This window comes from Macrotis lagotis, chromosome 4 (genome assembly GCF_037893015.1).
Source record: "Macrotis lagotis isolate mMagLag1 chromosome 4, bilby.v1.9.chrom.fasta, whole genome shotgun sequence".
Taxonomy (NCBI): Eukaryota; Metazoa; Chordata; class Mammalia; order Peramelemorphia; family Peramelidae; genus Macrotis; species Macrotis lagotis.
In genome coordinates, this window is record NC_133661.1 from 205,478,240 (window position 1) to 205,502,447 (window position 24,208).

The 24,208-nt window shown below is 33.0% G+C and overlaps 1 protein-coding gene across 6 annotated transcripts in view; it reads left to right on the forward strand.

The window, feature by feature from the left end:
- GOLM2 (golgi membrane protein 2) overlaps positions 1 to 24,208 on the forward strand; it is a 107,050-nt gene that overhangs the window by 60,590 nt on the left and 22,252 nt on the right. For all 6 annotated transcript variants that reach the window (XR_012478134.1, XR_012478135.1, XM_074235284.1 and 3 more), the window contains exons 7-8: positions 10,206 to 10,304; positions 12,791 to 12,967. Coding sequence is in view for 4 of the 6 variants with exons in the window: in XM_074235284.1 (XP_074091385.1) it covers positions 10,206 to 10,304; positions 12,791 to 12,967 (276 nt within the window). In the remaining 2 variants the exon portion in view is untranslated. The remainder of the gene's footprint in view (positions 1 to 10,205; positions 10,305 to 12,790; positions 12,968 to 24,208) is intronic.

Consider the following 24,208-nt stretch of genomic DNA (forward strand, 5'->3'; position numbering starts at 1 on the left):
TTTGCACAGTGTTGGTTATTACTTGCTTGGTTCTTTTATTCATTCATTGTCTCATTCTTTAGATTGTGTAATTCCCGAGAGCAGAGACTTTTGTCTTTTTTTCTCCCCAGAGTGTGGCACAGTATCTGGGACATAGAAGGTGCTTAATAAATTTTTACTGAATGACTGTTAGGGCAAAAGCATTTGAATTTAACATAACTGAAATTATCTGTTTTTTCTTTTGTGCTCTTCTGCATACCTTGTTTGGTTAAGAATTCACCCCCTAGTCATAACTGCAAATGATGATCAGGTTCTTTTCCAATAAAACCACTTTGAGCATGTAATATATTGTGAAAGTGTTGAACTAAATTTGATCTCTGACAAACTACTTTTGAGTTTTCCTAACAATTTTGTCAAAGTAAATGTTCCCCCAAGTGATCTGTTCTCAGTTTTTAAGATACTGGGTTATGGCATTGTTTATAATTCCTCCTCTAATACTTTCCAAAGATCTTGGTGATTATTTCCTTATGGCATAATTAGAAATCTAAAAGTTCTGTTCCTCCCTTCATTTCTATTTTTTCATTATTTCCCTTTAGTTTCTGGACCTTTTGGACCAAATTATAGTTGCACAGCTCTACCAAGGGGACTGAATAATATCCTTTTAGCTATTTGATTTTCATTTATTTATTCCTTCCTGCAACTTAATTTCCAGCTATTTATTTCTTTAGTATCATGTAACTGTATCTGTAAAAGTCTTGGTTATGCCAGAGCAAGTTGACTCCCAGATACTTTGTTTTGTAGTTATTTTTAATAAGATTTCCTTCTCTATTTTTCTTTCCTGGATTTTGTTGTTACTATATAGAAGTGCTATTGATTTTTGTGGATTTATTGTATATCCTGCTACTTATGTGAAGCTGTTAAATAAGATTTTCTAATTTAACCATCATGTTATTAGGAAATAGGAATAGTTTTTCCTTCCTTTTGTTTATAGCTAGCATTTGAGTCAGTTCTGGAAAGAAGACATCCTTACTTTACTACTATATTTTTTGGGAAAATTATTTCTCTTATTTCTCTACATAATGTTTGGGGTTTTAGATATATTTTATATATGGACCCTTTTTTTGTACTTTATAGGTTTGTCAAAATAAAAATGAATGTTTTACTTTATCAGGGGTTTTTTTCTGCTTCCATTAACATAATCATTTGTTTTAGGATATTTTATTATCAGTATTATTAATATTGAACCATTCTTTCATCCCTGGTGTAATTTGATCATAGTAAAAAATTTTTTGGCTTTCACAACTGTAACTTTTTTTTCCAGGATTATTTTAAAATTTTAAGTTCCTTGATGAGCTATTATTTTCTTCCATTGTTTTATTTTATTATTATTATTATTATTATTATTATTATTATTATTATTATTTAGTTTTTGCAAGGCAATGGGGTTAAGTGGCTTGCCCAAGGCCACACAGCTAGGTAATTATTAAGTGTCTGAGGCCAGATTTGAACCCAGGTACTCCTGACTCCAGGGCCAGTGCTTTATCCACTGCACCACCTAGCCACCCCACTTCCATTGTTTTAATAATGGTTTAGGCATTGGGACTATATTTGTCTCATAAAAAGAATTTGGCAAATTGTTCTCTTTCTCAATTTTTAAGAATTATTTATGTAATAGTTACTCATCTTTCCTTAAATGTTTGATAGAACTTACCTGTAAATTTATCTGGGCCAATGTTTTTTGCTTTTGTTTTTCATTTGCTTTTGTTTTTCATTTCATAGCTCCTTTGTAAGCAGTTCAATTTCATCTCCTGCAATTATATTATATATTTTTGTAGATGATACTCTTTCCTCTAAGATTCTCAGTTTTGTATAATTTCTGATTTTAAGATTTTTTTCTTCTGTATTTATTTGAGGTGTGAGTATTTTTATTTTTAAAAATTGCATATTTGGTCCATTAATTCATTTTTCTGTTTTGTAATTTTAAGTTTTCAGAGATGTATTTCTTCTGATGACTGACCACTTTAGCCTCATCCTAGAAATTTTGACATCATTAGCATTTTTCTTTAACATAGCTTTTAAATTGTTTCTATGATTTCTACTTTTATCCACTCATAATTCAGGTTGTTATTATTAAGTATTCAAGTCTTTTACTGGGGTTGCTAGTGTCAATTATTATTTTTATTACATTTTGATCTATAAAAGGTTATTTGGTATAAATCCTTTGAACAGTTCCTCTTTGTCCTTGTACATGATCTGTTTTTGTAAGGGTATTTAGTAAGGTGGTATAGAAAAATATGCATATTTAGTGTGCCCATTCAAAAGATCTCATTAATCTTTCAGCTCTAAATTCTCTTTAGATCATAGATCTAAAGCATGAAAGGACCTTAGAGGTCAGCTAGTTCAACCCCTTAATTTTACTGATGAGAACACTGAGTCCCCTAAGGTTAAATGCCTTGCCCAAGGCCACAGAGGTAGTAAATAGAAGAGGAATGATTCAAAGTAAGGCCCTCTGAAAAAAACAAACAAATAACCAAAGTAAGGCCCTCTGACTTCAAATCCAGTACTCTTTATTTCATCTTTTTGTTAGATTTGTCCTGCTGTAAGACAGAAACATTGTCTTTTATTATTTTAATTATTGTATTATTTTTATAATGCAGTTAATTTTTCCTTTATAATGCTATGTCATTATTTTGCACCTTCAATTAGTTTTACTTAAAACTACTATAACTCTAGCCTATCTCCACTGACTCTTTTCCTATTCCACTATTTTTTTCCTTGTCTGTTTTGTTTTCAGTTAAGCATTTGATAGCATCCTTATCTCCAGTCTCTTATTTTAAAAATTTCTTGTTTTTGTTCTTTTACAAGAAATTTTTCTGTTTTGCCCTCTCAGCATTCTCTTCCTTTCCATTTTATTCTGATTTTTGGCTAACTATCCTAATTTGTTCCTTCTTTGTTTTTTCTGTCACTTTGGGGGTTAAAGCATTCTGAAGTACCAGGTATGAGCTTCTTTTATGTGATTCTCTGTTATTGACTTTTTAGATTTTGCTTTTTCCTCTTCCTCGTTTAACTCTTGTGCCTCATTTTTAGAAATATTAATTCATGAAGGAATCATAATCTGATAGAAACAGCATGATGCTCTCATGCTATCTTAATTCAGTCACTTCATCCCTATTATCACATCTTTTCTTCTAAAATAGTTTACTGTTATGGAGATACAATATTCTCAGAGAAGGTAAACTCTTTGATTTAATTCCCCACAGTCTAAACCCACTACAAGCTTCCCATCTTGTAGTCACACACCTCTTTTCCCATGATAATATTCTTCATTGCTGTCTAATCCCTGCCTTTTCTAGGTTCCTGGTCTCACATTTCCCTATCCCTGGCTTCCTTCCATTCTCTCATAATCTCTTCTTTGTGAGAGACTAATACACCGTCTCTTCCCTACCTTACCCATCCTTATTCATGCGACTTCCCATTCTGCATTTACTTTCTATAAACGACTACATAGAGTGTCATTTCAATTCTTCCACCTTCAAAATCTCCTTTCTTTAAGTTCCTTCCTTTAAGTTCCTCTTATTCTCTGTTTTTAATCCTTTGGCATTCTTTCTTTGTCCTTTACTTGACATTTATTTAGTCATTCTTTTTATTTTAAATAACCTACAAACATTAAATGATTTATTTGTTCTTTTTAGTAAACATTTATCTTTCTGGTGTGCTTCTGTGTAGCATATTTGCAAGACTAAATTTATACTCATGGCTGGATGGGGGCAGGGTACAATAAAGTCTCATGCCTCTGCATCTTTTTTCCATTGATGATTAAGATGAGATTTTCAGGGCATGTTGTTTGGAATATACTATATCAATTCTTATATCAATTATTTACAAATGCAGAATAGTCGTATGGTGTTTGAATTTCTTTTCATTTGTATCAGAAGGTCTTTCTCATAATCACTTAGAAAATTTCTTGTCATTGAAATTATTAAATTAAATATTAGGCATCTTGGATTTTGTAATTTAGTATAACTTTCCTGGTGAAAATATGTGGGTTTTCTCAATTGGTGCTTTATAAGTATTTAGGAGTTCTGATCAGCTTTCTTGTATTGTTTCTTGTATTGTTTGTATGGTTTTGTTTGGTTTTTTAAATTTGTCGTGTTGTTCTTCTGGGAGACTTGTGACCTTTAAATTATCTCTGAATTCATGTGTTTTATCATTTTTTTCCTTTGTTTCTCTTCTGCCAACTTTTCCTCCACGTAAATATTTCTGTGTTCTAAATCTTTTGTTCTCTCTCATAGCAATTTCTCTATCTAAAAATTTCCAAAAGATTATCTTTTTCCTATTTTACTAATTGTGTATTTAAATTCTGCCCCATGAGTCCAATTTTATTGGAAGTTCTAATTTTTGGCAGAAATTTATTCCTAATTTCATGTTTTATGAATTTTATTTATTTTTAAATTATTCTAAAATTACTAGGTTTTTTTTTCATAATATCTGATGATCCCACAGGATTCTTTCATCAGGCTAAATTGCTAAATTCACTTTGATTTTTCTTTACAATTTTAGTCATCCTTGCTTTACTTAGAATTCTTGCTGTGGATTCTTCTAAGTTTATGCTGGGCTTTTTTTTGAGACCTTTCTCTTGATATCTTTGGTCTTTAAGGCTCTCTTTTATATTCTCCATCATTCACTCTCTGATCTGTTCCTTTTGGTTTAATAGTGCACAGATTTCTAAGACAGGGTTGCCTTAGTCTCTCATTGAGGGACCTGGTGGTTGCCTATGTCCGTGCTCTGAGTAAACTAGGAAGGGAACAAGACAGACCCATAAGTTTTCTAGTCCCATTTGTATTAAGCATGAATCTAACTGCTGCATTAATACATTTTCAACCATTTGATTCTGACTACACTTTCTTCCTTACTTTCATACTGCTGAGCAAAATCTGTGTTTGATGTTATTTGAAGGATGAGTAGTGTGCCTCTGAGGAGGATGGTTGGGCGGAATCACTATAGCCTCATATATATCCTGAATTTCTCTACCCAAGATCCACATGCCACATGCCACATGGGGCTACTGAGGAAGCATGCTAAATGAGATTTCTATATATTAAAATTCTCTGGTAGTTATTCAAAAGGCTTTTACTTTAACTATTGAGATTATTATTTTGTCCATAGAACAGCTGCAATGGAAAAATGCCATTTCACCTAAAGAAATGATCGTATCCCTTTGTTTGATCAGGCAGAATTCTTTATTCACTTGTAAGCAAACACCTTTGAGGTTTTTCAGGTTCAAATACTTCTTTCATAATACTGTCATAAGATTTCTGTAAATTATTCTTGTTTAGATGAAGTAATACTAAATATGTCATATTTATCCGTGGCAAGTATGTTCCTTATTTCTAGTCTAGTTGCAACAAATTATTAATAATAAAATCTTTACTTCTATTTCATTTAAGATACAAATATTTTTACAATTTGAAATACCTGATCTTTCAATCTTACAATACCTGATCTTTCAAAATAATATGAACTTGAGGACCAATCACTGATTATTTGGTATTCTATATGTTTTAAAAATATCTATAAACTAGACAAATTTCAGGAGCTAATTTTGGTTACAAAATTAATTTTCTTCTCCTTTTAATTATCACTTAGAAAAATGATGATTTCTTTTTAAAAAAATTTCCAGGGGCAGCTAGATGGTGAAGTGGATAGAGCACCAACCCTGGAGTCAGGAGGACCTCGGTTCAAATCTGTCTTCAAACACTTAATAATTACCTAACTGTGTGACCTTGGGCAAGTCACTTAACCCCATTGCCTTGCAAAAAAAACCTAAAAAAAAATTCCAAAATTCTTTGAAGTTTTTTGGTATGAGAAATCTAACTTGTTATACTATAATTTGGAAATGTACACTTCTCTGTCCCTTATATGGTCATTTAATTTTGCAAAGAGCCTTCTTTTTAATAAACTGCCTTTTACAAAGTTGATTACTCTTAGAACAATTTAAAAATGTATATGAAACCCCTCTTATTTTTTTTTAGATTTTTGCAAGGCAAATGGGGTTAAGTGGCTTGCCCAAGGCCACACAGCTAGGTAATTATTTTAGTGTCTGAGACGGATTTGAACCCAGGTACTCCTGACTCCAAGGCCGGTGCTTTATCCACTATGCCACCTAGCTGCCCCCCATCATATTTTTAATACAAGTGATTGATGATATATAGAACATGTAATATGTCTATAATGTGTGCCCACATTTTAAATTATTCTTATGGACCTGTATTTTTCAATATTTGTCACATCTGTCCTCTTCTCACTACTCATAAAACCACCACCTTGATTCAGGCCTTCATCCTCTCTTTTCTGAATTATTTCAGTGGGTTTTTTTTTAATTGATCCCCCTGCCTCAAATTTCTCCATTCCATATACTGCTCAAAGTGATTTTTCTTAACCATATGTCTGACCTTGGTACACCCCTTCTTCAGTAAATTCCAGTACTTCTCTGTTGCCTCTAGTATAAAACTCCTTTGTTTGACTTTGAAAGCCCTTTAAGACCATACCTACTTTCTAGTGGCATTATACTTAATCTGCAATCCAGCCTCCCTAAACTAAGTCATATTTATTATGTATATATACATATATGTATTGAATATGTTTGTGTGTGTATGATTTATCTCCCAGGAGAATGTAAACTCTATAAGAATAGGAACTCTTTCATTTGTCTTTGTATCACTATTACCTAACATAGTGCCTTACAAATATTAATAACTTATTAAATGCTCATCAATTGCTGTATTGCCTAACATCAGTGGACCTCCCTCAGTGAAAAATCTTTTTACAGTTCTTGATTCCAGCCTCTGCCATCAGGCAGGCTTCCAGACCAAGGGCATCTTGCACTTCTGTCCCTTGGAACCAACAGATCTTCCCAGCTGACTTACAATGACTAAATCCTGCCATCTATGGAAACTCAAGCATGTTGCTCAGCTCCAAGCTTAGGCTAAGTAGGCAGAAATCCAATGTTTTCTTGGGTCAGACATGTTGAAAACACTGAAAGCTTTCAGGTCTTTGCCCTGAGCTGCGACATCCTGAAATAGTTCAACTGTTGGCACCCTAAGGATTCAACAACAGGACCAGCAACATTTCCTCCAGCAAATTGGAAAAGAAATGAGAGCTATGGAAGAAAGAATTGAAAAGGAAATTAACAGTGTTGCACAAGAAATACAAAGCCTTGGGACAGCTAGGTGGCGCAGTAGATAGAGCACCTCCCTGGAGTCAGGAGTACCTGAGTTCAAATGTGGCCTTATACACTTAATAATTACTTAACTGTGTGGCCTTGGGCAAGCCATTTAACCCCATTGCCTTGCAAAAAAAAAAAAACCTTAAAAAAGAAATGCTAAGCCTCAACCAAGCAACCAACTCCCCGAAAATTAGAATGGACCAAGTAAAAACTAATAACAAGTCAAAAGTCTGAAAAATAGAAGAAAATATGAGCTATCTTATATAAAAACTTATGCTATAATAGCATACTTGATCTGAAAAACAGATACTGGAGGAGGCTTCATATCTAAGTCAGTGCTTAAGTAGAAGTGGAAGTAGAAGGATTCTTTGAGGCAGAGGTGAAAAGGGACTGAATTCCCAGCTTGGAAAATAGACACTTGTCAGGTTAAAGCATGAAGACAGAAGATGGGATGTCATTGGGGGAGGAACAGAAGAGGGAAGGAAAATTTGCCTGTATCACAGAGTACATAGGAAATGAATATGGGGACACAGGTTGAGATTACAGCATGTAGGGCTCTTAAAAAAAAACAGAAGTTTGTATTTTATTCTGTCCTTGTAATAGGGAGCCCTTGGCCAGTTCCCTGGAGGGAAATCACATGATCAGATCCATATTTAAGGAACTTCACTTTGGCCGCATTATGTAGCATGGACTGGAATGATAAGAAAATGCATGCAGGAGCTCAATTTGAGTATTGCAGTAGCTAGGATTAAGGTGATGGATGCCTGAATAAGATGGTAAAATATATGAGTATAGAAGAAAGGTTGGATGCAGAAGATGTTGTGCAACTATATATTCAGGTTAAATAATCCTGAGTTCTTTCAACTAGTTTTTCTATCCTGGGTACCTTTCTGTGAATATTTTCCAAATTATATTGGGCTCTTAACTGCTCATCAGTTGGGGAATGGCTGAACAAGTTATAGTATATGAATGTTATGAATACTAATGTTCTGTAAGAAATTAAAAATTTCAAACTCTAGAGAAGCATAGAATAAATGACAGAAACTGTTGGTGAACAAAGGGAGCAGAACCAAGAAAACAATGTGAGTTGATCAACCTTAATGGATGCAATTTCTTCTCAGCAATTCAGAGACCTCAGACAGCCCTATGAGATCTGTTATGGACAATGCTATCCCCATGGAGAGGAAGAAAAACAAAATAAAATGACACCAAAAAACCCTTTTCAGAATCTGAATAAATACTATATTCACTTTTAAAACTTTTTCCTTTTTATTTCTTTCCTATCTCATGGTTTTCTTTCTTTTTCCTTTCTTACCAAAAATGACTAATCTGTAAATATGTTAAACACAGATGTGTATGTGTAATATTCATCTGACTGTTTGCCACTGTGGGGGGGAAGAGAAGAAGGAAGGAAATTATGTAACTTAAAAATATGCATATGCATGTGATGAATGTTGAAAAACTTTCATAGTACACAATTGGAAAAATAAAATATCAATTAGAAAAAAAATAAAAAATATATATTGAGATAAAATCTTCCAAATGTGATATGATCAGAACAGAGTATAGTAGAACTCCTTCAATACTGTGTCAGTCTCTAGTAAGTGACTGATCAGTAGGGAGCTTACTATTATGTACCTGTTATGTGCCAGGTACTTCAAAAAATACTTGGGTCTAGAAGAAAAGAAAAAAAAAACTTATTCTCAAGAAGCAGAGGAGCCACAATTAAAACAACTATATATAAATATGATATAGACAGAAAATATTATGGGGTAGTCTCAAAGGGAATAACACTAAAATTAATGCAACCTATAATGGCAATATCATTTTTGACTTCCATAACACAGTTTATAGTCCACTAATTTTTTCCAGATAAACTACTTTCTAGTCATTCCTCCATGATCTTCTACTTTTGAAATTGAATTTTTTGAACCTCATTATTTGACTTTAAAATTTTCCTTGTTAAATTTTATTTCATATGATTGGACCCAGTATTGTAACATCTTTTTTTTTATTCCAGTTTTATGTAATCTACAACTTTGATAAGTATACCATCAATTCCCTCCAGCTTTACAACTTCTAGAGGTAGAGGTAGCAATGTTTAGAACTTAGTCATCTTTGCTGTTTTTCCATGCAAGGGGACAGCGAACCTTGTATGAGTCTGAACCTCCCTATTGGAAAAATTGATTACTTACTACAATGTTTAAAATTTTATTACCTGTAATTTATTATGTCAGATTATAAAATTTCCCTGTTGGCAATATCAACTTATTAATGTTTGTTTTTTTCTTTTTTTTGAATATTACTTTATTTTGTTTTTTCAATTATATGCAATGATGATAGTTTTCAACATTCATCTTTTTGTTTTACATTTTTCTATTTTTTCTCTCAAAAATGAAGTACCCATTTTGAAATAAACTCATATTTAGGATTCATGCAAAGTCTGAACAAGATAAAGTACTACTTTCCTTAGATTGCTTAGTTATAGATATCTTGAGTTCAGCTTCTATTATTCACACTGAGGAACACAATTGAATGTGCACTTTTGTTGATTGATTACTGTACTATGGCAGATGATATAATGAATGAATTCATCCAAGTCTTTATAATTTCAACTATTTCACTGCAAGCTTTGCAAAATTAGGGCAAATAGGAATATACATAACAAATACAATATTGTAAATAAAATTTGTGTGGTGAGATAACAAAAACTCAGTAAATAATCAGTATAGTATAGTTCTGTCTACTACAATGTAGTCCTGTATAGTATTGTCAGAATTAAATGCACAGCTCCTTTTCTAGTGACAGTTGATTATTTAGGGGAAGGTATTTGGGGGCATGTGATGCTTCAGTGTTTTTTTGTTGGTAAGTGTCTATTATGTCAAAATAAATATATCAAATTGCAAAAATTGCAAAAGACCTCATGGCATAATGTTTCTATAGTAGATATATATTTGATTATTTGATAAAAGTCAAATTTTTATCTATTTGTTTTCTTTAGCTTTAAAGAAGCCCCTTATTTCAGTTTCTCAGCATGAAAGCCATCAAGAAAATGTACATCCTCCTACTGGAGAACCTCATCCCCCAAATATGGCACCAGGTATGAACTTTTATAATTATATTTCATGATCAATTTTTAACTATTGTGAAACTAGAATTTTTGGAGAACTTGTAAATGTAGACTATTTTTGAAGGCATACTGTCAGGGAACATTTATAATTTCTCATCTTCTGTTAGAATTTTTAAATGAACATTAGCTAATGGCATGATAGCTTAAAACATGGATATTTAGCTGTTATTTTAAATAAAGGACATATATTTCTCTGATTTTTATACATTTAAATATGTTAGGTTACCTTTTCAATTAATTTAACTATTTTATATTTTGAAGAATAATTCAATCTGAAAATCAGGTTAAAATTACTTGAGTACTAAATAAGCCAAACATCCTGATCAGACTAAATAGTAATACATTTACAATAGGTTTTTAGTGTTTGCAAAACTTGTCTTCTGTACTCATTTGGAACTACTGTTCTAAAGATGAAGATAAGAGAAATATTCATATTCATGAGTTATTTTCAAAGTGAATGTGTCTTTGCTTGTTTTACAAATCAGAAGGCTGAATATTTATTCAGCATACCCAACTCAGTGTTTTGTTTTGTTTTGTTTTGTTTTGCAAGGCAAATGGGGTTAAGTGGCTTGCCCAAGACCACACAGCTAGGTACTCCTGACTCCAGGGCTGGTGCTTTATCCACTGTGCCACCTAACCACCCCCAAACTCAGTTTTGAAAGACCATTTACTTTACCACTTAATATACTGATTTATCAGATTATGTGACACATAATTTTTTGCTCATTATTGACATCTCAGCTAACTCCTGTATCTCAAGAAACAAAGAATCAGACAGTGATGGTGTTTTAATATAAAGTAATTTTAAAAATAAAATCTAGTATAATGTTGTGGCCTTTCCTATATACTAATAAAGTACAAAAAAGATGTTTTTGATAATAGTGTCATAAAATAATTTGTGCACCTTCCTTTTTGCTCATAGAACACCAAAAATTTAAGTTTCTCTTAAAATTGTTTTAAATAAATTAATGATCTCTTTATTCATTCTTCCCATTTCTATTGTACAATTTTTTCCTGGAATACATAATTTGGGCTCCAAATACTCCAATTACATCCATAAATGGGGATGGGGAAAAAATTACATCTTTGTTTTCACCAGCCTCGAGCTCAAATTTCAAATTTCTTTCAGTTATGAATGTAGGTAACAAACATTATTCTGAGAAGGCTTCACTATATTACCAAATAAAGCCATGACACAAAGAAATGTTATAAACCCCTTGCTCCTTGATAATGACCAAGAATGAAGATAATAGGAAGTGACTAATAACTGGACTTTTTTAGCCTTACTTTCCTGTAGTTCCAGAAAGTCTTTTTTGGAAAGGGCTTCACTATTTGTTCAATATATAACATTGTATAAAGACTATCAGACTGCCTTCTGTGAGGGGTGGGAGGAGGGGAAACAAGGTTGAGGGGAAAATTGTAAAATTCAAAAAATAAAGAAAAAATAAGGGGCATCTAGGTGGTGCAGTGAGTAGAGCACCGACCCGGGAGTCAGAAGTCATCTTGAGTTCAAATCTGGCTTCAGACACTTAATAATTACCTAGCTGTGTGGCCTTAGACAAGCCACTTAACCCCATTGCCTTGGGGGAAAAAACCTAAAAAAGAAAAAAGAAAAAAATACAACATTGTAATCTAGGTAAAACCACACTTAGAGTCAGAATGACTATAGGAGATCCATACACATACCACACATACAAAAGTGTTGTTACTGTATGCTGGTCCCAATAGGCAGTGGATTTGACTCATCTCTTGTAGATCAGTTAGGTTTATTCAATTTCATGTCTCAAGTTAGGGTGACCAACACTGAGAAAATTTAAACTGAATACTTGTGTCACCAAGTCCTAGAAAGTTTTTAGAGGAAAAGATAACTTTAACACGTTTTGATTTTAGAAAGAAGTTTGGTAACTAGTACTATAGAGGTACACTTGGGACTGAACAGCATATCACTAGTGAATTATATTTGTAGCCAGGGATAACTCAAGAAACAGTAAAATGGTAAACAAGCATTTATTAAATTCTTACCACGAACCATGCTTGTGCTAAGTCCTGAGGATACCAATACAAACAAAAAGAAAGGCAGTCCTTGCTCTCCAGGAGTTTACTTTCTGATGGGGAAGACAGCTCACAAAAGAATAGCTGAAGGGCTGGTAAGTTGTTATGAGGGCTTAGAGGGGAATGAAGGCCTCAGGGACTCACTGTGGGAGAGGGTACAGATCTTATAGACGGATATTATGGGGTGAAAAGACCACAGAAGGGATTGGATCTCTCAGGACCAAGAATCCATAGGGAAAGACATAAGGACATGAAGTCTAGAAGCTAGAAACAGAGCCCAAGGAGTCACTTTAGTATTCAGCTTCAAGAGATCAAGTTTTTTTAGTTCTTGTGGATCATTTAGCTGTTGTGAAATGGTGGACTTTTTCAAAATATAAAATTAACTTGATGTTTTTATGCCACAGATTTGCATGTTAACCACAATGAAAACCCTGACACTTTGAAGCCGATCCCTCCCAATCCTCTTCAGCGTTTAATTCCTGGCCCAAACTTGGAGAATGGAAATGAACACAAAATTCAGACAGACATGTTAAAGCAGGCTTCAAAGGATAGAGTTGGTGACTTCCATAAGATGAAACAGAGTAAGAGTCAATTTGTTACAATTATTTATGACACTTAATTGCCTTTATTATTAGCATTTACTCATATTTGAAGCTCAGCCTTCATTGTTATCTTCAGCAATAACATTTTAATATCTATAGTATTCCACTTTGGACTCATCCTTTTCTAATATGGAGGCAGTATGAGATACTTTTTTTAAAAAAAGTTTTGAACTCTGCCACTTATTATCTGTGTGACCTTGGCCAAGTGACTTAACTTCTCTGACTCTGACTTTTCTTACCTGTAAAATGAGTTAGATTAAAAGGTAACTGAAATTCTTTCTAGCTCTTTATCCTATTATTTCAAATATAGTCTCTTTGAAAGGAAAAAAATGTAGGTATACACTGGAAAAAAATCAAATGCAAGCTGCTATCAAATTTTATTCAAGCCAGATTTGAGAAAAACTTTACCTGTATTCAGGCCAATATAGCAAATTTTGGTGAACTGGTGAATTTTTGTATCTACTTGAAAAGGTGGAAAAAAAATTAGAAAATTCTTTGAAAATATGGTTTTGTTTTCTTTCAACTTCGCTCAAATTCTTCTTTCTGGGAAACTTTCTTAGTTTTTCCCAGTCTTGTGACTTCCCTTTAAAATTACCTTCAATTTACCCTGGATATGTCTTGAATGTACCTAGTTGTATTTGTATGCTGACTTCTCCATGAGAATGTGAGCACCTTGAGGGTAAGAACTGTTTTTGCCTTTCTTTGGTCTGTAGCACTTAGCATAATACCTACCCATTTGTTGTTGTTCAGTCATTTTAGTGGGGTCTGACTTTGTGACCCCCTTTTGGGGTTTTCTTGGCAAAGATACTGGAGTGTTTTGACATTTCCTTCTGTAGCTCATTTTCCAGATGGGGACTGAGACAAACAGTGTGAAATGATTTATCTGTAGTCCCATAATTACTAAGTGTCTGAGGCCAGAATGGAACTGTTCCTGAGCCTTCCTGATGCCAATTCTGACCCTATTCTGCCAATAATAAGAACTTAATGCTTGTTGGCATACATCTTTGGGATTTTATTTTAAAATGGTATTTATAGAATGTTAGCCTTTATGAGTTTGATGTTTTAGTGATAATTACTTTTCTAGATTTCAGATCCTTATCTGGTATAATTATTTTAATTTTCTGTTTTTCAATAATTTCTTTCCTTGATATTTTAAAATATGCATGTTAGTCTTTTGCAAAATATTATGTGAAAATCACGTATATTCATCAGAGCTGTGATAGAGCATTTATTGAATCCCTCATGAGCCTTCACACTTATGGCTTGACATCACAAAATAAATATCAAAAAAAAGTATACATATATATATATTCTGGAGAGCAAAATTTTATCCTTACAAATATATGAATTTATAAAAGGTAATATTAATAAAATAAATAAAAAAATTTGATCTTTCTCTTTTCCATTCTTATCTCCAGGTATTTATGGTTGTCTACTTTGTCTTCAGTATTTTATTTGGTAATTATACACAAAAATAATGCCTAATTACTATATAGTGGAGTATTTCCTTAAATCTTCATGTTTAATGAAATGGAAAATCTAATCATACTCTAGGTAGACAAATAGTAATTGGATAAGAAAATATAACTTCTCATTTTGTTTCTTTTTGTTATTTTCTGTAAATATATCCTTTATAATAAATCCTGTTGCTATTTTCATCTTGATTTATGGTTTTTTTAGTAACTAGGGGTTAGGTACTGGACCTTGTAGGTTAGCATCTTCTCTGCCTTTGTTATATATGTGATTGTTTAACCACAAACATAGTTTTTCTTTTTTGAAGAGATACCATGTACAAATATTTTGAAAATTATCTCATTGACTAAATTGTTACTGACAAGCATAAGCCACATTTTTTGAAATATTTTGATAAACTGCTTTTGACCTATTTATTCCTAAAACTATTATTATGATTTTAAAGTATTTTAAATCTTGTGAGACACTAAACAGTATTTTCATCAACTAAAGGATTGGTCAATTGCCTTCATTCAGGCCTTGTTTTATATGTTGTGAAAAAATTTTTTCTTATAAAATAATTTAAGAGCAGAAACCCTATTTTTATAGACTTAGCAACAATAAAATCATCTTAATACTTTAGTACTTAATAGCTTTGTCCATAGAAAAACTTAAAATTTTACATATAATTAAACCCTATTCAGACTTAAATATTCTGTTGTGTTAATTTGTTGACACTTTACATAATATTAGAGACATGTGCCACTTAAGCTTGCCCAGATCCTACCTTATTTCACAATAGTTAAACACCCATTCCCACCCTAATCCCTAGAGTCAAAATTTATTCAGCCTTGGTACTCACAAAGGAAACACCAAAGAAAGATAAACACAAAGGAAAAGAGAAGAGAAACAAAAGATTTTAAAGTTTTTTTTTCAACTTACAACTTTTTTACTTATTTATCTACAAGTTCAGATAGTTTTCCTTTGATGATCTTACTTCTCTAGTTTCTTAAAGAAAAGTGGAGGGTGGGGGGCAACGGGCAGCTGGGTGGCACAATGGATAGAGCATCAGACTTCAAATCAAGAGGACCTGAGTTCAAATGTGGCCTCAGACACATAATACTTACTTGCTGTGTGATCTTGGGCTAGTCACTTAATTTAACCCCATTGCTTTGCAAAAACCAAAAAAAGAAACAAAAGAAAAGGGATGTGGAGGAAGTTGAATTAGACTTTGAAAATTACATCTTCCTGCCTTAATCTATTCTCCTCACCATTCCACAAGTTGCTTTAGGGGTTTAATACTCCTTCAGTACCTCTGGGGAAATGGGTTATACCTTCCTCAGCTGTGGAAAATAGATTATTTATTTTTTAAAAAAGACTAAAATATTATCTGTAATTAAATCTTAATTAGATGGCAAGGATTCTTGAGGAGGGAAGAGTTTCCTTCCCATTTTCATGATGGTGAATTCTTTGCTTTTTTTCCCTTATGGCCACTGACATTCAAGCCTCGCTCTAGTAATCTCCTACCTAACTTGCTTCCTAAACCCAATGGTTTTCAGACATAAATCTCATGGGTTTCTTTGATTATTTGTTTATTGGATTATTTGATTATTTATTCCTTGAGATCTCCTTATTACATATTTGGTATTACATTACATTTTTAATTAATGCTTTCATCCAATAAGTATCACGTAGCTTCAGCTCTGTGTCCTAAACAAATTGGGGATTATTTAATGAGATACTCTCTTGATTTCCCCTTTGAGTTTTAAAATCAAAATTTAAAAACAAAGCAAAGCAGTCTTTACTTATCTGACTTGTTCATAAGTATTGATATAGTGCATAAAGTTCAGAAGACTTGAGTTCAACTCTCCCCTGTGACATTTAATAGCTTTTCACTACAGACAATTTACCAAGTAGTATCTGTACTCAAGTGATCTATATTTTTGAACAATCAAGAAAATGACAGATGCTTGACAGATTTAACAAATATCCCTTTAATGTCTGCTCCAAATCAAGCCAGATATGAAGTCTCACTGTAGTCTAAAATGTCATATTCTAAATGCATTATCTTTTTCTATTTTCCAATTGTTGAAATCCTAGAGTAAGGAAGAAAATTACATCTTCATTTTCACTAACCTCCAACTGAAATTGAGCATTTGCTTCCACTATGAGTATAGGACACACACACACACACACACACACACACACACACACACACAGACAAACAGTTTTAAATGTTCAAGTAGATTTTAAGGTAATTGACTATTTAACATCATAAAGAAAATAAAGAGATCTGCTTGAGATAAACAAGTACTTTCATTTTATAGAAACATAGTATGCAGAATTTTATTGTTATATCATTTCCAAATCAAGAAATAAATTCATAATGTGTTACATTAAATTATCATTTCTGGCATTTTTCCAGGGGGACAAAATGTTGTTTTAGACAATTTTTATTCAATCCTACAATTAGAAATCTTCCCAGAAGAATATGTTGTTGAGCATGTTGTTGACTTCTTCAGATTTTAAAGTAATTAAAAATACAAACTGGTTTGTTTGGGAAAAATGAAACATTTTTGCAAATTCATTACTCCCATCTTCTTAGAAGGCTGGGCTTAGGAGGAGTGTCCAGAGAAATTAAATAAAATTTCCATATAAAGATCAATAAATATTTGAAATCATTATTATATGAAAAATAACATAATGACAGGTATACTACTGCAAACTATATTCCCTTTAGGCTAAATCCATATAAAAGGAAGATATTCCCCAATCTCTTGACTTTTATTTTAAGAGATGGAGTTTGGATTAAGATTTCATAAGACCTGAATTTGGTGTGCTACTTGACTGTCCACACAGATACACAGTTACACTTAACCTTTCAGAACCTCAGGTCCCTCATTTGCAAAATGTAGAAGTTTAATTAGATCAAGAGTTCTTAACCGAGGATTCACAAACTTCCTCCCTAATGGTGAAGAATGGGTAGATTTCAAGTGCTCCGTGAATCTGGGTTAAGGAGAAAAAAATTACATTTTTATTTTTTACTATCTTCTAACTGAAATTCAACATTTCCTTCAATCATAAATGTAAACAACAAACATTTCTGAAAAGGGGTCTGTAGGCTTTATCAGCCTGCCAAAGAAGTCTAACACACACACACACACACACACACACACACACACACACACACACACACACAGACACACACACAGACACACACAGACACAGACACAGACACACACCCCCACCCCCTGACTAGATGATCTCTGACGTCTTTTCCAGTTTTAAATCTCTCATTTTCAGTAAAGAGAAAGGATATTTGGAGCAAATATGATCTGTGTGACCTGTGAACCATTGACCTCCAGTGAGCTAAAGCTTGCTTGATGGTAGGATTTTTTTTATACCACCATAACATTGACAGGGGAATGAAGAAGCTGAAGTAATTAAGGATTAGGGTTGGGAGGTGGGATTTGGTGAGAAGGTTGGACTCTTGGTCTGTTTAATAAAGGACTGGTAGAGGTAAGACAAGTATGGTGTACCAGAGAAGTTTCAACCCAGACCACTGCCAGACCCTAAGGGATGTGTCATCAAGTACCCAGAGGGTGCAAAGAAAGTTTCCAAGTTCTTGACTCCCACAAAAACCCATATTTCTCAACATTCTCCCACCCATTCTCTTCTGTCTGTTTTTCATACTCTCTACTCTTCTCCACCACATCCTTACTGTCCAAGTGTGGTCATTATAACTTAAACTAAATGCTACCCATACCAGCTGTGTTGATGTCACTGAGAAAATTCACCCTTTTTATCTACTTTCCATGTTGTTTTTCGTGGAACACAGGGAGCAAACCTCTGTTCTAGAATGCAGAGGTCAGTATATTATCTCCCCTCACCCCAACCAACCTATTTTTTGAACTTCCGTTTGGCTCCCCATTGGGGTGATTAGATGGTATAGTGGATAGAGTGCTGGACCTATAGTCAGAAAGATATGTTCAGATGTTGTCTCAGACTCTTATAGCTGTGTGAACTTGGGCAAATCATTTACAATTTGCCTCAGTTTTCTAATCTGTAAGATGGGGTTAATAATAGCATCTACTAGTTCACCTGCTGGAGTTGTTGAGAACATCAAATGAGATAATATTTGTCAAGTGCTTAGAACATATTAGCAGTTTATAAATGCTAGCTATTATTATTTCATCATTTCCCCTCACCCCATATCACACCAAGGTGCTAAATCTTGGGAGTTTAATCTACACATTTCTCACACATTTTTTGATACTCACAGGACCACCTGCCTGGTTTAAGTTCTCTTAAGCAACCTCCCTCCTTGATTACTTCTGCAGATTCCTAATTGGTCTCTCTGGTCCAGGTCTCTTCCCACACCCACCTAGCCTCCACACAGCTCTTATATAATTATTTTCCTGAAGCACAGATCTGACTGTGTGACTTTCCTACTTGATAAACTCAAGTGACTCCTGTATACCCTAGAATCAAATATTTCATCTTTATCTCATTTTAAAATTTGTTTTGTGTTTTATAATATCTAATAAGTGTTAGGATAGCAGTGTATATATATATATATATATATGTATATATATATATATATATATATATATAATTTACAAATGAGTAGATGCATAACACAGGGAAGGCTCTTAAATTTATTTTCTAATAAAGGTAGATAATCGAAATATTTTAGAGATTACTGGTCAATAGAAATGACCCTAACAACTATCCTGCTGCTATACATAGTTTTTCTGGATGGGAGCTAACTATGCATGCAACTTTGCATAATTGATGAAGTATGTGGCAAGTTTAGGTCATACTGAGCTAGGTGACTTCATAAATTATCCCACTTTCCTTTTAAAAATATTTAATATATTTTATTTTGAAACTCAACAGGTTTCCCTACAAACACTTGCATAACACCTTTTCCCAATTCAACAGAAAACATTTTCTGAATGAAGGCAATTTTACTGTTTATTAAAAGAAAAGAGAGATCTGTCCTTTAGTTTGAACAATATGACACTAACATTGACATTTGGAATGGTATTCTTTTTTAGACTAAGAAAGATCTAGTCACATAGGAGAAAGTAAAAATCTTTTCTCATCTTTTGTTCTCAATAATGCCATAGTAGTGTTTCCCATTAGTTTGATGGTAAGTTATCTTGTATGTACTGTGTGTTTAATGTGTGAAAATTCACATGACATATTAATCATTGCAACAAAGATTTTTACCTTTGGATTTATTTTAGTATACCCATTCAGAGAACAACTCATTATTGTGACTATAGTAAATGGTGGTGGTTCTTTAAATAGAATGGCATATTTTTTTTAAAAAATAGATTTTCATAGCAGAAAGTTGGAAAACCAAATAGTATAAATGTCCCACGTTAATGAAGCAATGAAATGATTCATCTTAGTGATTTTTTTATAATTTAGTCTGTATCATGAGACTGAAATATTCTTTGAAATGTTTTTTCCTCTTTTCTAGACTAATATAGCTTTTTATGGTTGAGAAATTTGAGGACAAATTTGTCATCATCCTTTTATTTTTTTTAACAAAAGTTTTCCTCTATTTCTGTTATGTGCTCCCATCAACAATACTTCATCATCTCCTAATATGAACTAGATGTTCATGTCAGGAGTTCTGATAATTTAAATAATGACAAGCAAACGTCAAAAAAAATTGAAATCGATTTTATTGAGAGAATGCCCTCATTCTTTTATAGTCATCATTCTAATATTCTAAAACTATGGTGTTGCCTTTGGTTTTTGTTCTTTAGGATAGATTAGGTCACATAGTCACAGATTCAGAGCTGGAAGGGAATGTAGCTAGTTCTACTCTAACCTGCTCAATGATTTGCCCGAGGTTATACAGGTAGTAAGAGGCAGAGCAAGGATTTTAATATAGCGCCTGTGACTATCTTAGATCTGTCAAAGTGTAGTTATTTCTAATGGTAGTAACATCTAGGCTTCCTTTCCTCTTGGGGGGGGGGGAAGGGTAGCATATAAAAAACAGTATAAAATAAAGTGCTACCTAATGACAATCAGGGGTAGAGGATTCCTTCCTTGTACTCTTGGTGCAAAGATACAAAGAGGGGAGATGGAGTGTTGTGTTTGAGAAAACTACCAATATAAGCAGGACCTCAAATGAATGGAAGAGAAGAAAGTGTAAGAAAACTGGAAAGGTAGGAAAGGACAGAGTTATGAAAAGCTTTGATTATCAAACAAAGGAATTTATATTTGATTCTACTGATGATAGGGAACCACTGAAAATCCTTGAGCAGGCAGGCAGTTGTTTTGTTCTTTAATGTTAAGGGGAGAATCTTGAGTTTAGTTCACAAGCCATGGATTAAGAGGGAGATAGTGACTTTAACTTATCTTCCCATATGAGGATTACATGTTTTGTTTTTAATTGATATTTTTATTTATACCACATTTCTATACAAATATTCCTTGTTTTCTCTACCTCTGGAGAGACTGCCTACTAGGCAGCCTTAGAAAGAAAATTTAATTACTTAAAACAAATGATAAGATTCTTCAATAGCATTAAAAACTCATAAGGCTTAAAAGTTTATTTTAAAACTAATCTAGATATGAAATATCTCTATTTGTCATCTCCTAATCAAGCTACATGACAGATCATACTGTTGCTGGTAGATTTCTGGTTAATTTTTCAATATCATCACCTTAATGGAAAAGGGGGAGCAGACAGGATAAAATTTACCCTGGAATTAGATTCAGGAACACTAGAATTTGAATCCTACTCAGGTAACAACTAGCTGTGTGATCCTGAGCATTTCCTTTAACCTATCTTAGCCTTAGCATTAGCCTTAGCCTTAGCATGTATTAAATTGGGATAAAAATAATATCTACATCACCAAGTTGTTTTAAAGATCAAATAAAGTAATAAGTATAATGTGCTTTACAGATATCTTTTTTTAAAATGATATTTTTTCCTTCTTTTGTTACATTATCTAGGTTCCCCCTTGTCATTTTTTGCAAATATGATAGCTGTGAGGTAAAACCTTAGGTATTTAAATTTGCAATTGTAATTTTTTTTAACGATTTAGAACTGGGGGGGGGGGGTTGCAAGACAATGGGGTTAAGTAACTTGCCCAAGATCACACAGCTAGATAATTAACAAGTGTCTGATATTTGAACCCAGGTCCTCCTGACTCCAGGGCTGGTGCTTTTTCCACTGTGCCACCTAGATGCCCCCCCCCCCAGAACATTCTTTCTTAAGATTATTGATAGTTTGTATTCCTTATTTTGAAAACATCTTCATATCCTTTGACAACCTATTTATTGTGGAATGACTTTCCTGGTGTATTTATATAAAGTCCCTACACATATTTGCAACAAAGATTTTTCCCTTTCTACTGGTTGTGTTAAATTTTTTCATATAAAATCTTTTAATTAAATAACAAAAATTATTTTTACCTTTCTTAATCATTTCTATCTCTTGTTGGGTTAAGAATTTACTCTCTAGCTTATAAATTAGGTAAAATGGTAGACTAAGACTTTGTCATTTGAAAGGGCCCAAGTTTCCTACTTGTTCAGAGTACCTCTTTCCATTTTCCACTAAGTAGACAAACTACTCAATGATGCAGCTGACAGTAACAACTCATTCTTAAGGAATATGATATTTTAGTAAATTCTCATGGCAAATTTCACATAAATAGATCAGTACAAGAGAGAAAAAGGGAGAATAACTGTGATATGATGAAAGCAAGGAGGAGATTCTATGTAGTGGAAGCAGAATTGGATCTGGAGTCAACTGAAGCTTGGGTTCAAACTTTACCTCTAAAAGTTTTTAACTGTGATCAGGAGGGAATCATTTGACATTTCTGATCCTCATTATCTTTATCTATAGAATAGGTATAATAACTGGTTGTTAGCTCATGAGACTTTCTATGAAGACAAAAATGAAATACTTCATATAAAACTCTTTGTAAACCACAGTAAGAACTATCTTATGTCCATTGTTATTACTTCTAAATGAAAATTCTATAGAACTTTCTGTTTTCAAGATAAATATCCTTAATTCCAGCAAAATAGTATTTTAAATTTGATATCCTGTTTGGACATAATAACAAGAATTAGAACAATTCCTTTTAAGGCAAATATAAAAATTTTAATATTATTGTTTAAAAATGAAAAGTTTGAAGATATCTGAATACTTCTTAGTTCTTAGCAAAAGGCTATTATGTTATTATCTTTTTAAATAATATATTATCTATATTCAATTAACTTTTAAATTACCTATTAGAATCACCTTAAACAGTAGTGTTGTTCATTTTATGAATGAATCCAGGCCAGCTAAGTGAATGTATTTATTTGAAACCTCATCTTTCAAGTTTTCTAAGGCATATTCTTTTTTTTTTTTTTGCAAGGCAAATGGGGTTAAGTGGCTTGCCCAAGGCCACACAACTAGGTAATTATTAAGTGTCCGAGAAAGGATTTGAACCCAAGTACTACTGACTCCAAGGCTGGTGCTTTATCCACTGCGCCACCTAGCTGCCCCAGGCATATTCTTAATATAGTTAATATACGATTTCTAGGGTATTAATTAATGTAACCATATTTTGTGTTTCTGTTACTTGACATTCTATTATTCTTAACCTTCTTTTCATAAACCTGGACGTTTCTTAGAAAAATTACAGAGTGTTTTACTTCTCACACAAATAAAAAGTCAGATTTATGGGCAAACATCAACTGCTCATGGATAGGTAAAGCTAATATAATAAAAATGACAATTCTACCAAAACTAAACTACCTGTTTAGTGCCCTACCAATCAAAATTCCAAAAAATTACTTTAATGAGTTAGAAATAGTGGTAAGTAAATTCATATGGAGAAATAAAGTCAAGAATTTCCAGGGATTCAATGAAAAAAAGTGCAAAAGAAGGTGGCTTAGCCCTACCTGAATTAAAATTATATTATAAAGCATCAGTCATCAAAACTGTCTGGTATTGGCTAAGAAACAGAGTGGTGGACCAGTGGAATAGACCAGGTGCAATAGCAGGAAATAAATAATCTACTGTTTGATAAACTCAAAGAGTCCAACTATTGGGATAAAAACTCTCTCTTTGATAAAAACTGCTGGGAAAATTGAAAGTTAGTATGGAAGAAAGTTAGATTAGAAAGATTCAAATGGATACAGGATTTAAGACATAAAAAATAATATTATAAACAAACTAGAAGATCAAGGAGTAGTTTACCTGTCAGATCTATGGTAAGGGAATCAGTTTATGACTAAGGAAGAGATGGAGAACATCACTAAAAACCAGCTAGATGATTTTGATTACATTAAATTAAAAAGCTTTTGCACAGACAAAACCACTGTAACCAAGATCAAAAGAAATGTAGTAAACTAGGAAACAATCTTTACAACTAATATTTCTGACAAAGGACTCCTTTCTAAAATATACAGAGAACTGAGTCAAATTTATAAAAAAAAAAAAACAAAAAAAAACCAAGCCATTCCCCAATTGACAAATGGTCAAAGGATATGCAAAGGCAATTTACAGATCAAAGCAATCCATAGTCATATGAAAAATTGCTCTAAATCATTACTTATTAGAGAAATGCAAATTAAAGCATCTCTGAGGTACCACCTCACCTCTCAGACTGGCCAGTATGACCAGAAAGGACAATGATCATTGTTGTAAAGGTTGTGGGAATTCTGGGACACTAATACATTGTTGGTAGAACTGTGAACTCATCCAACCTTTCTGGAAAGCAGTCTGGAACTATGCCCAAAGGG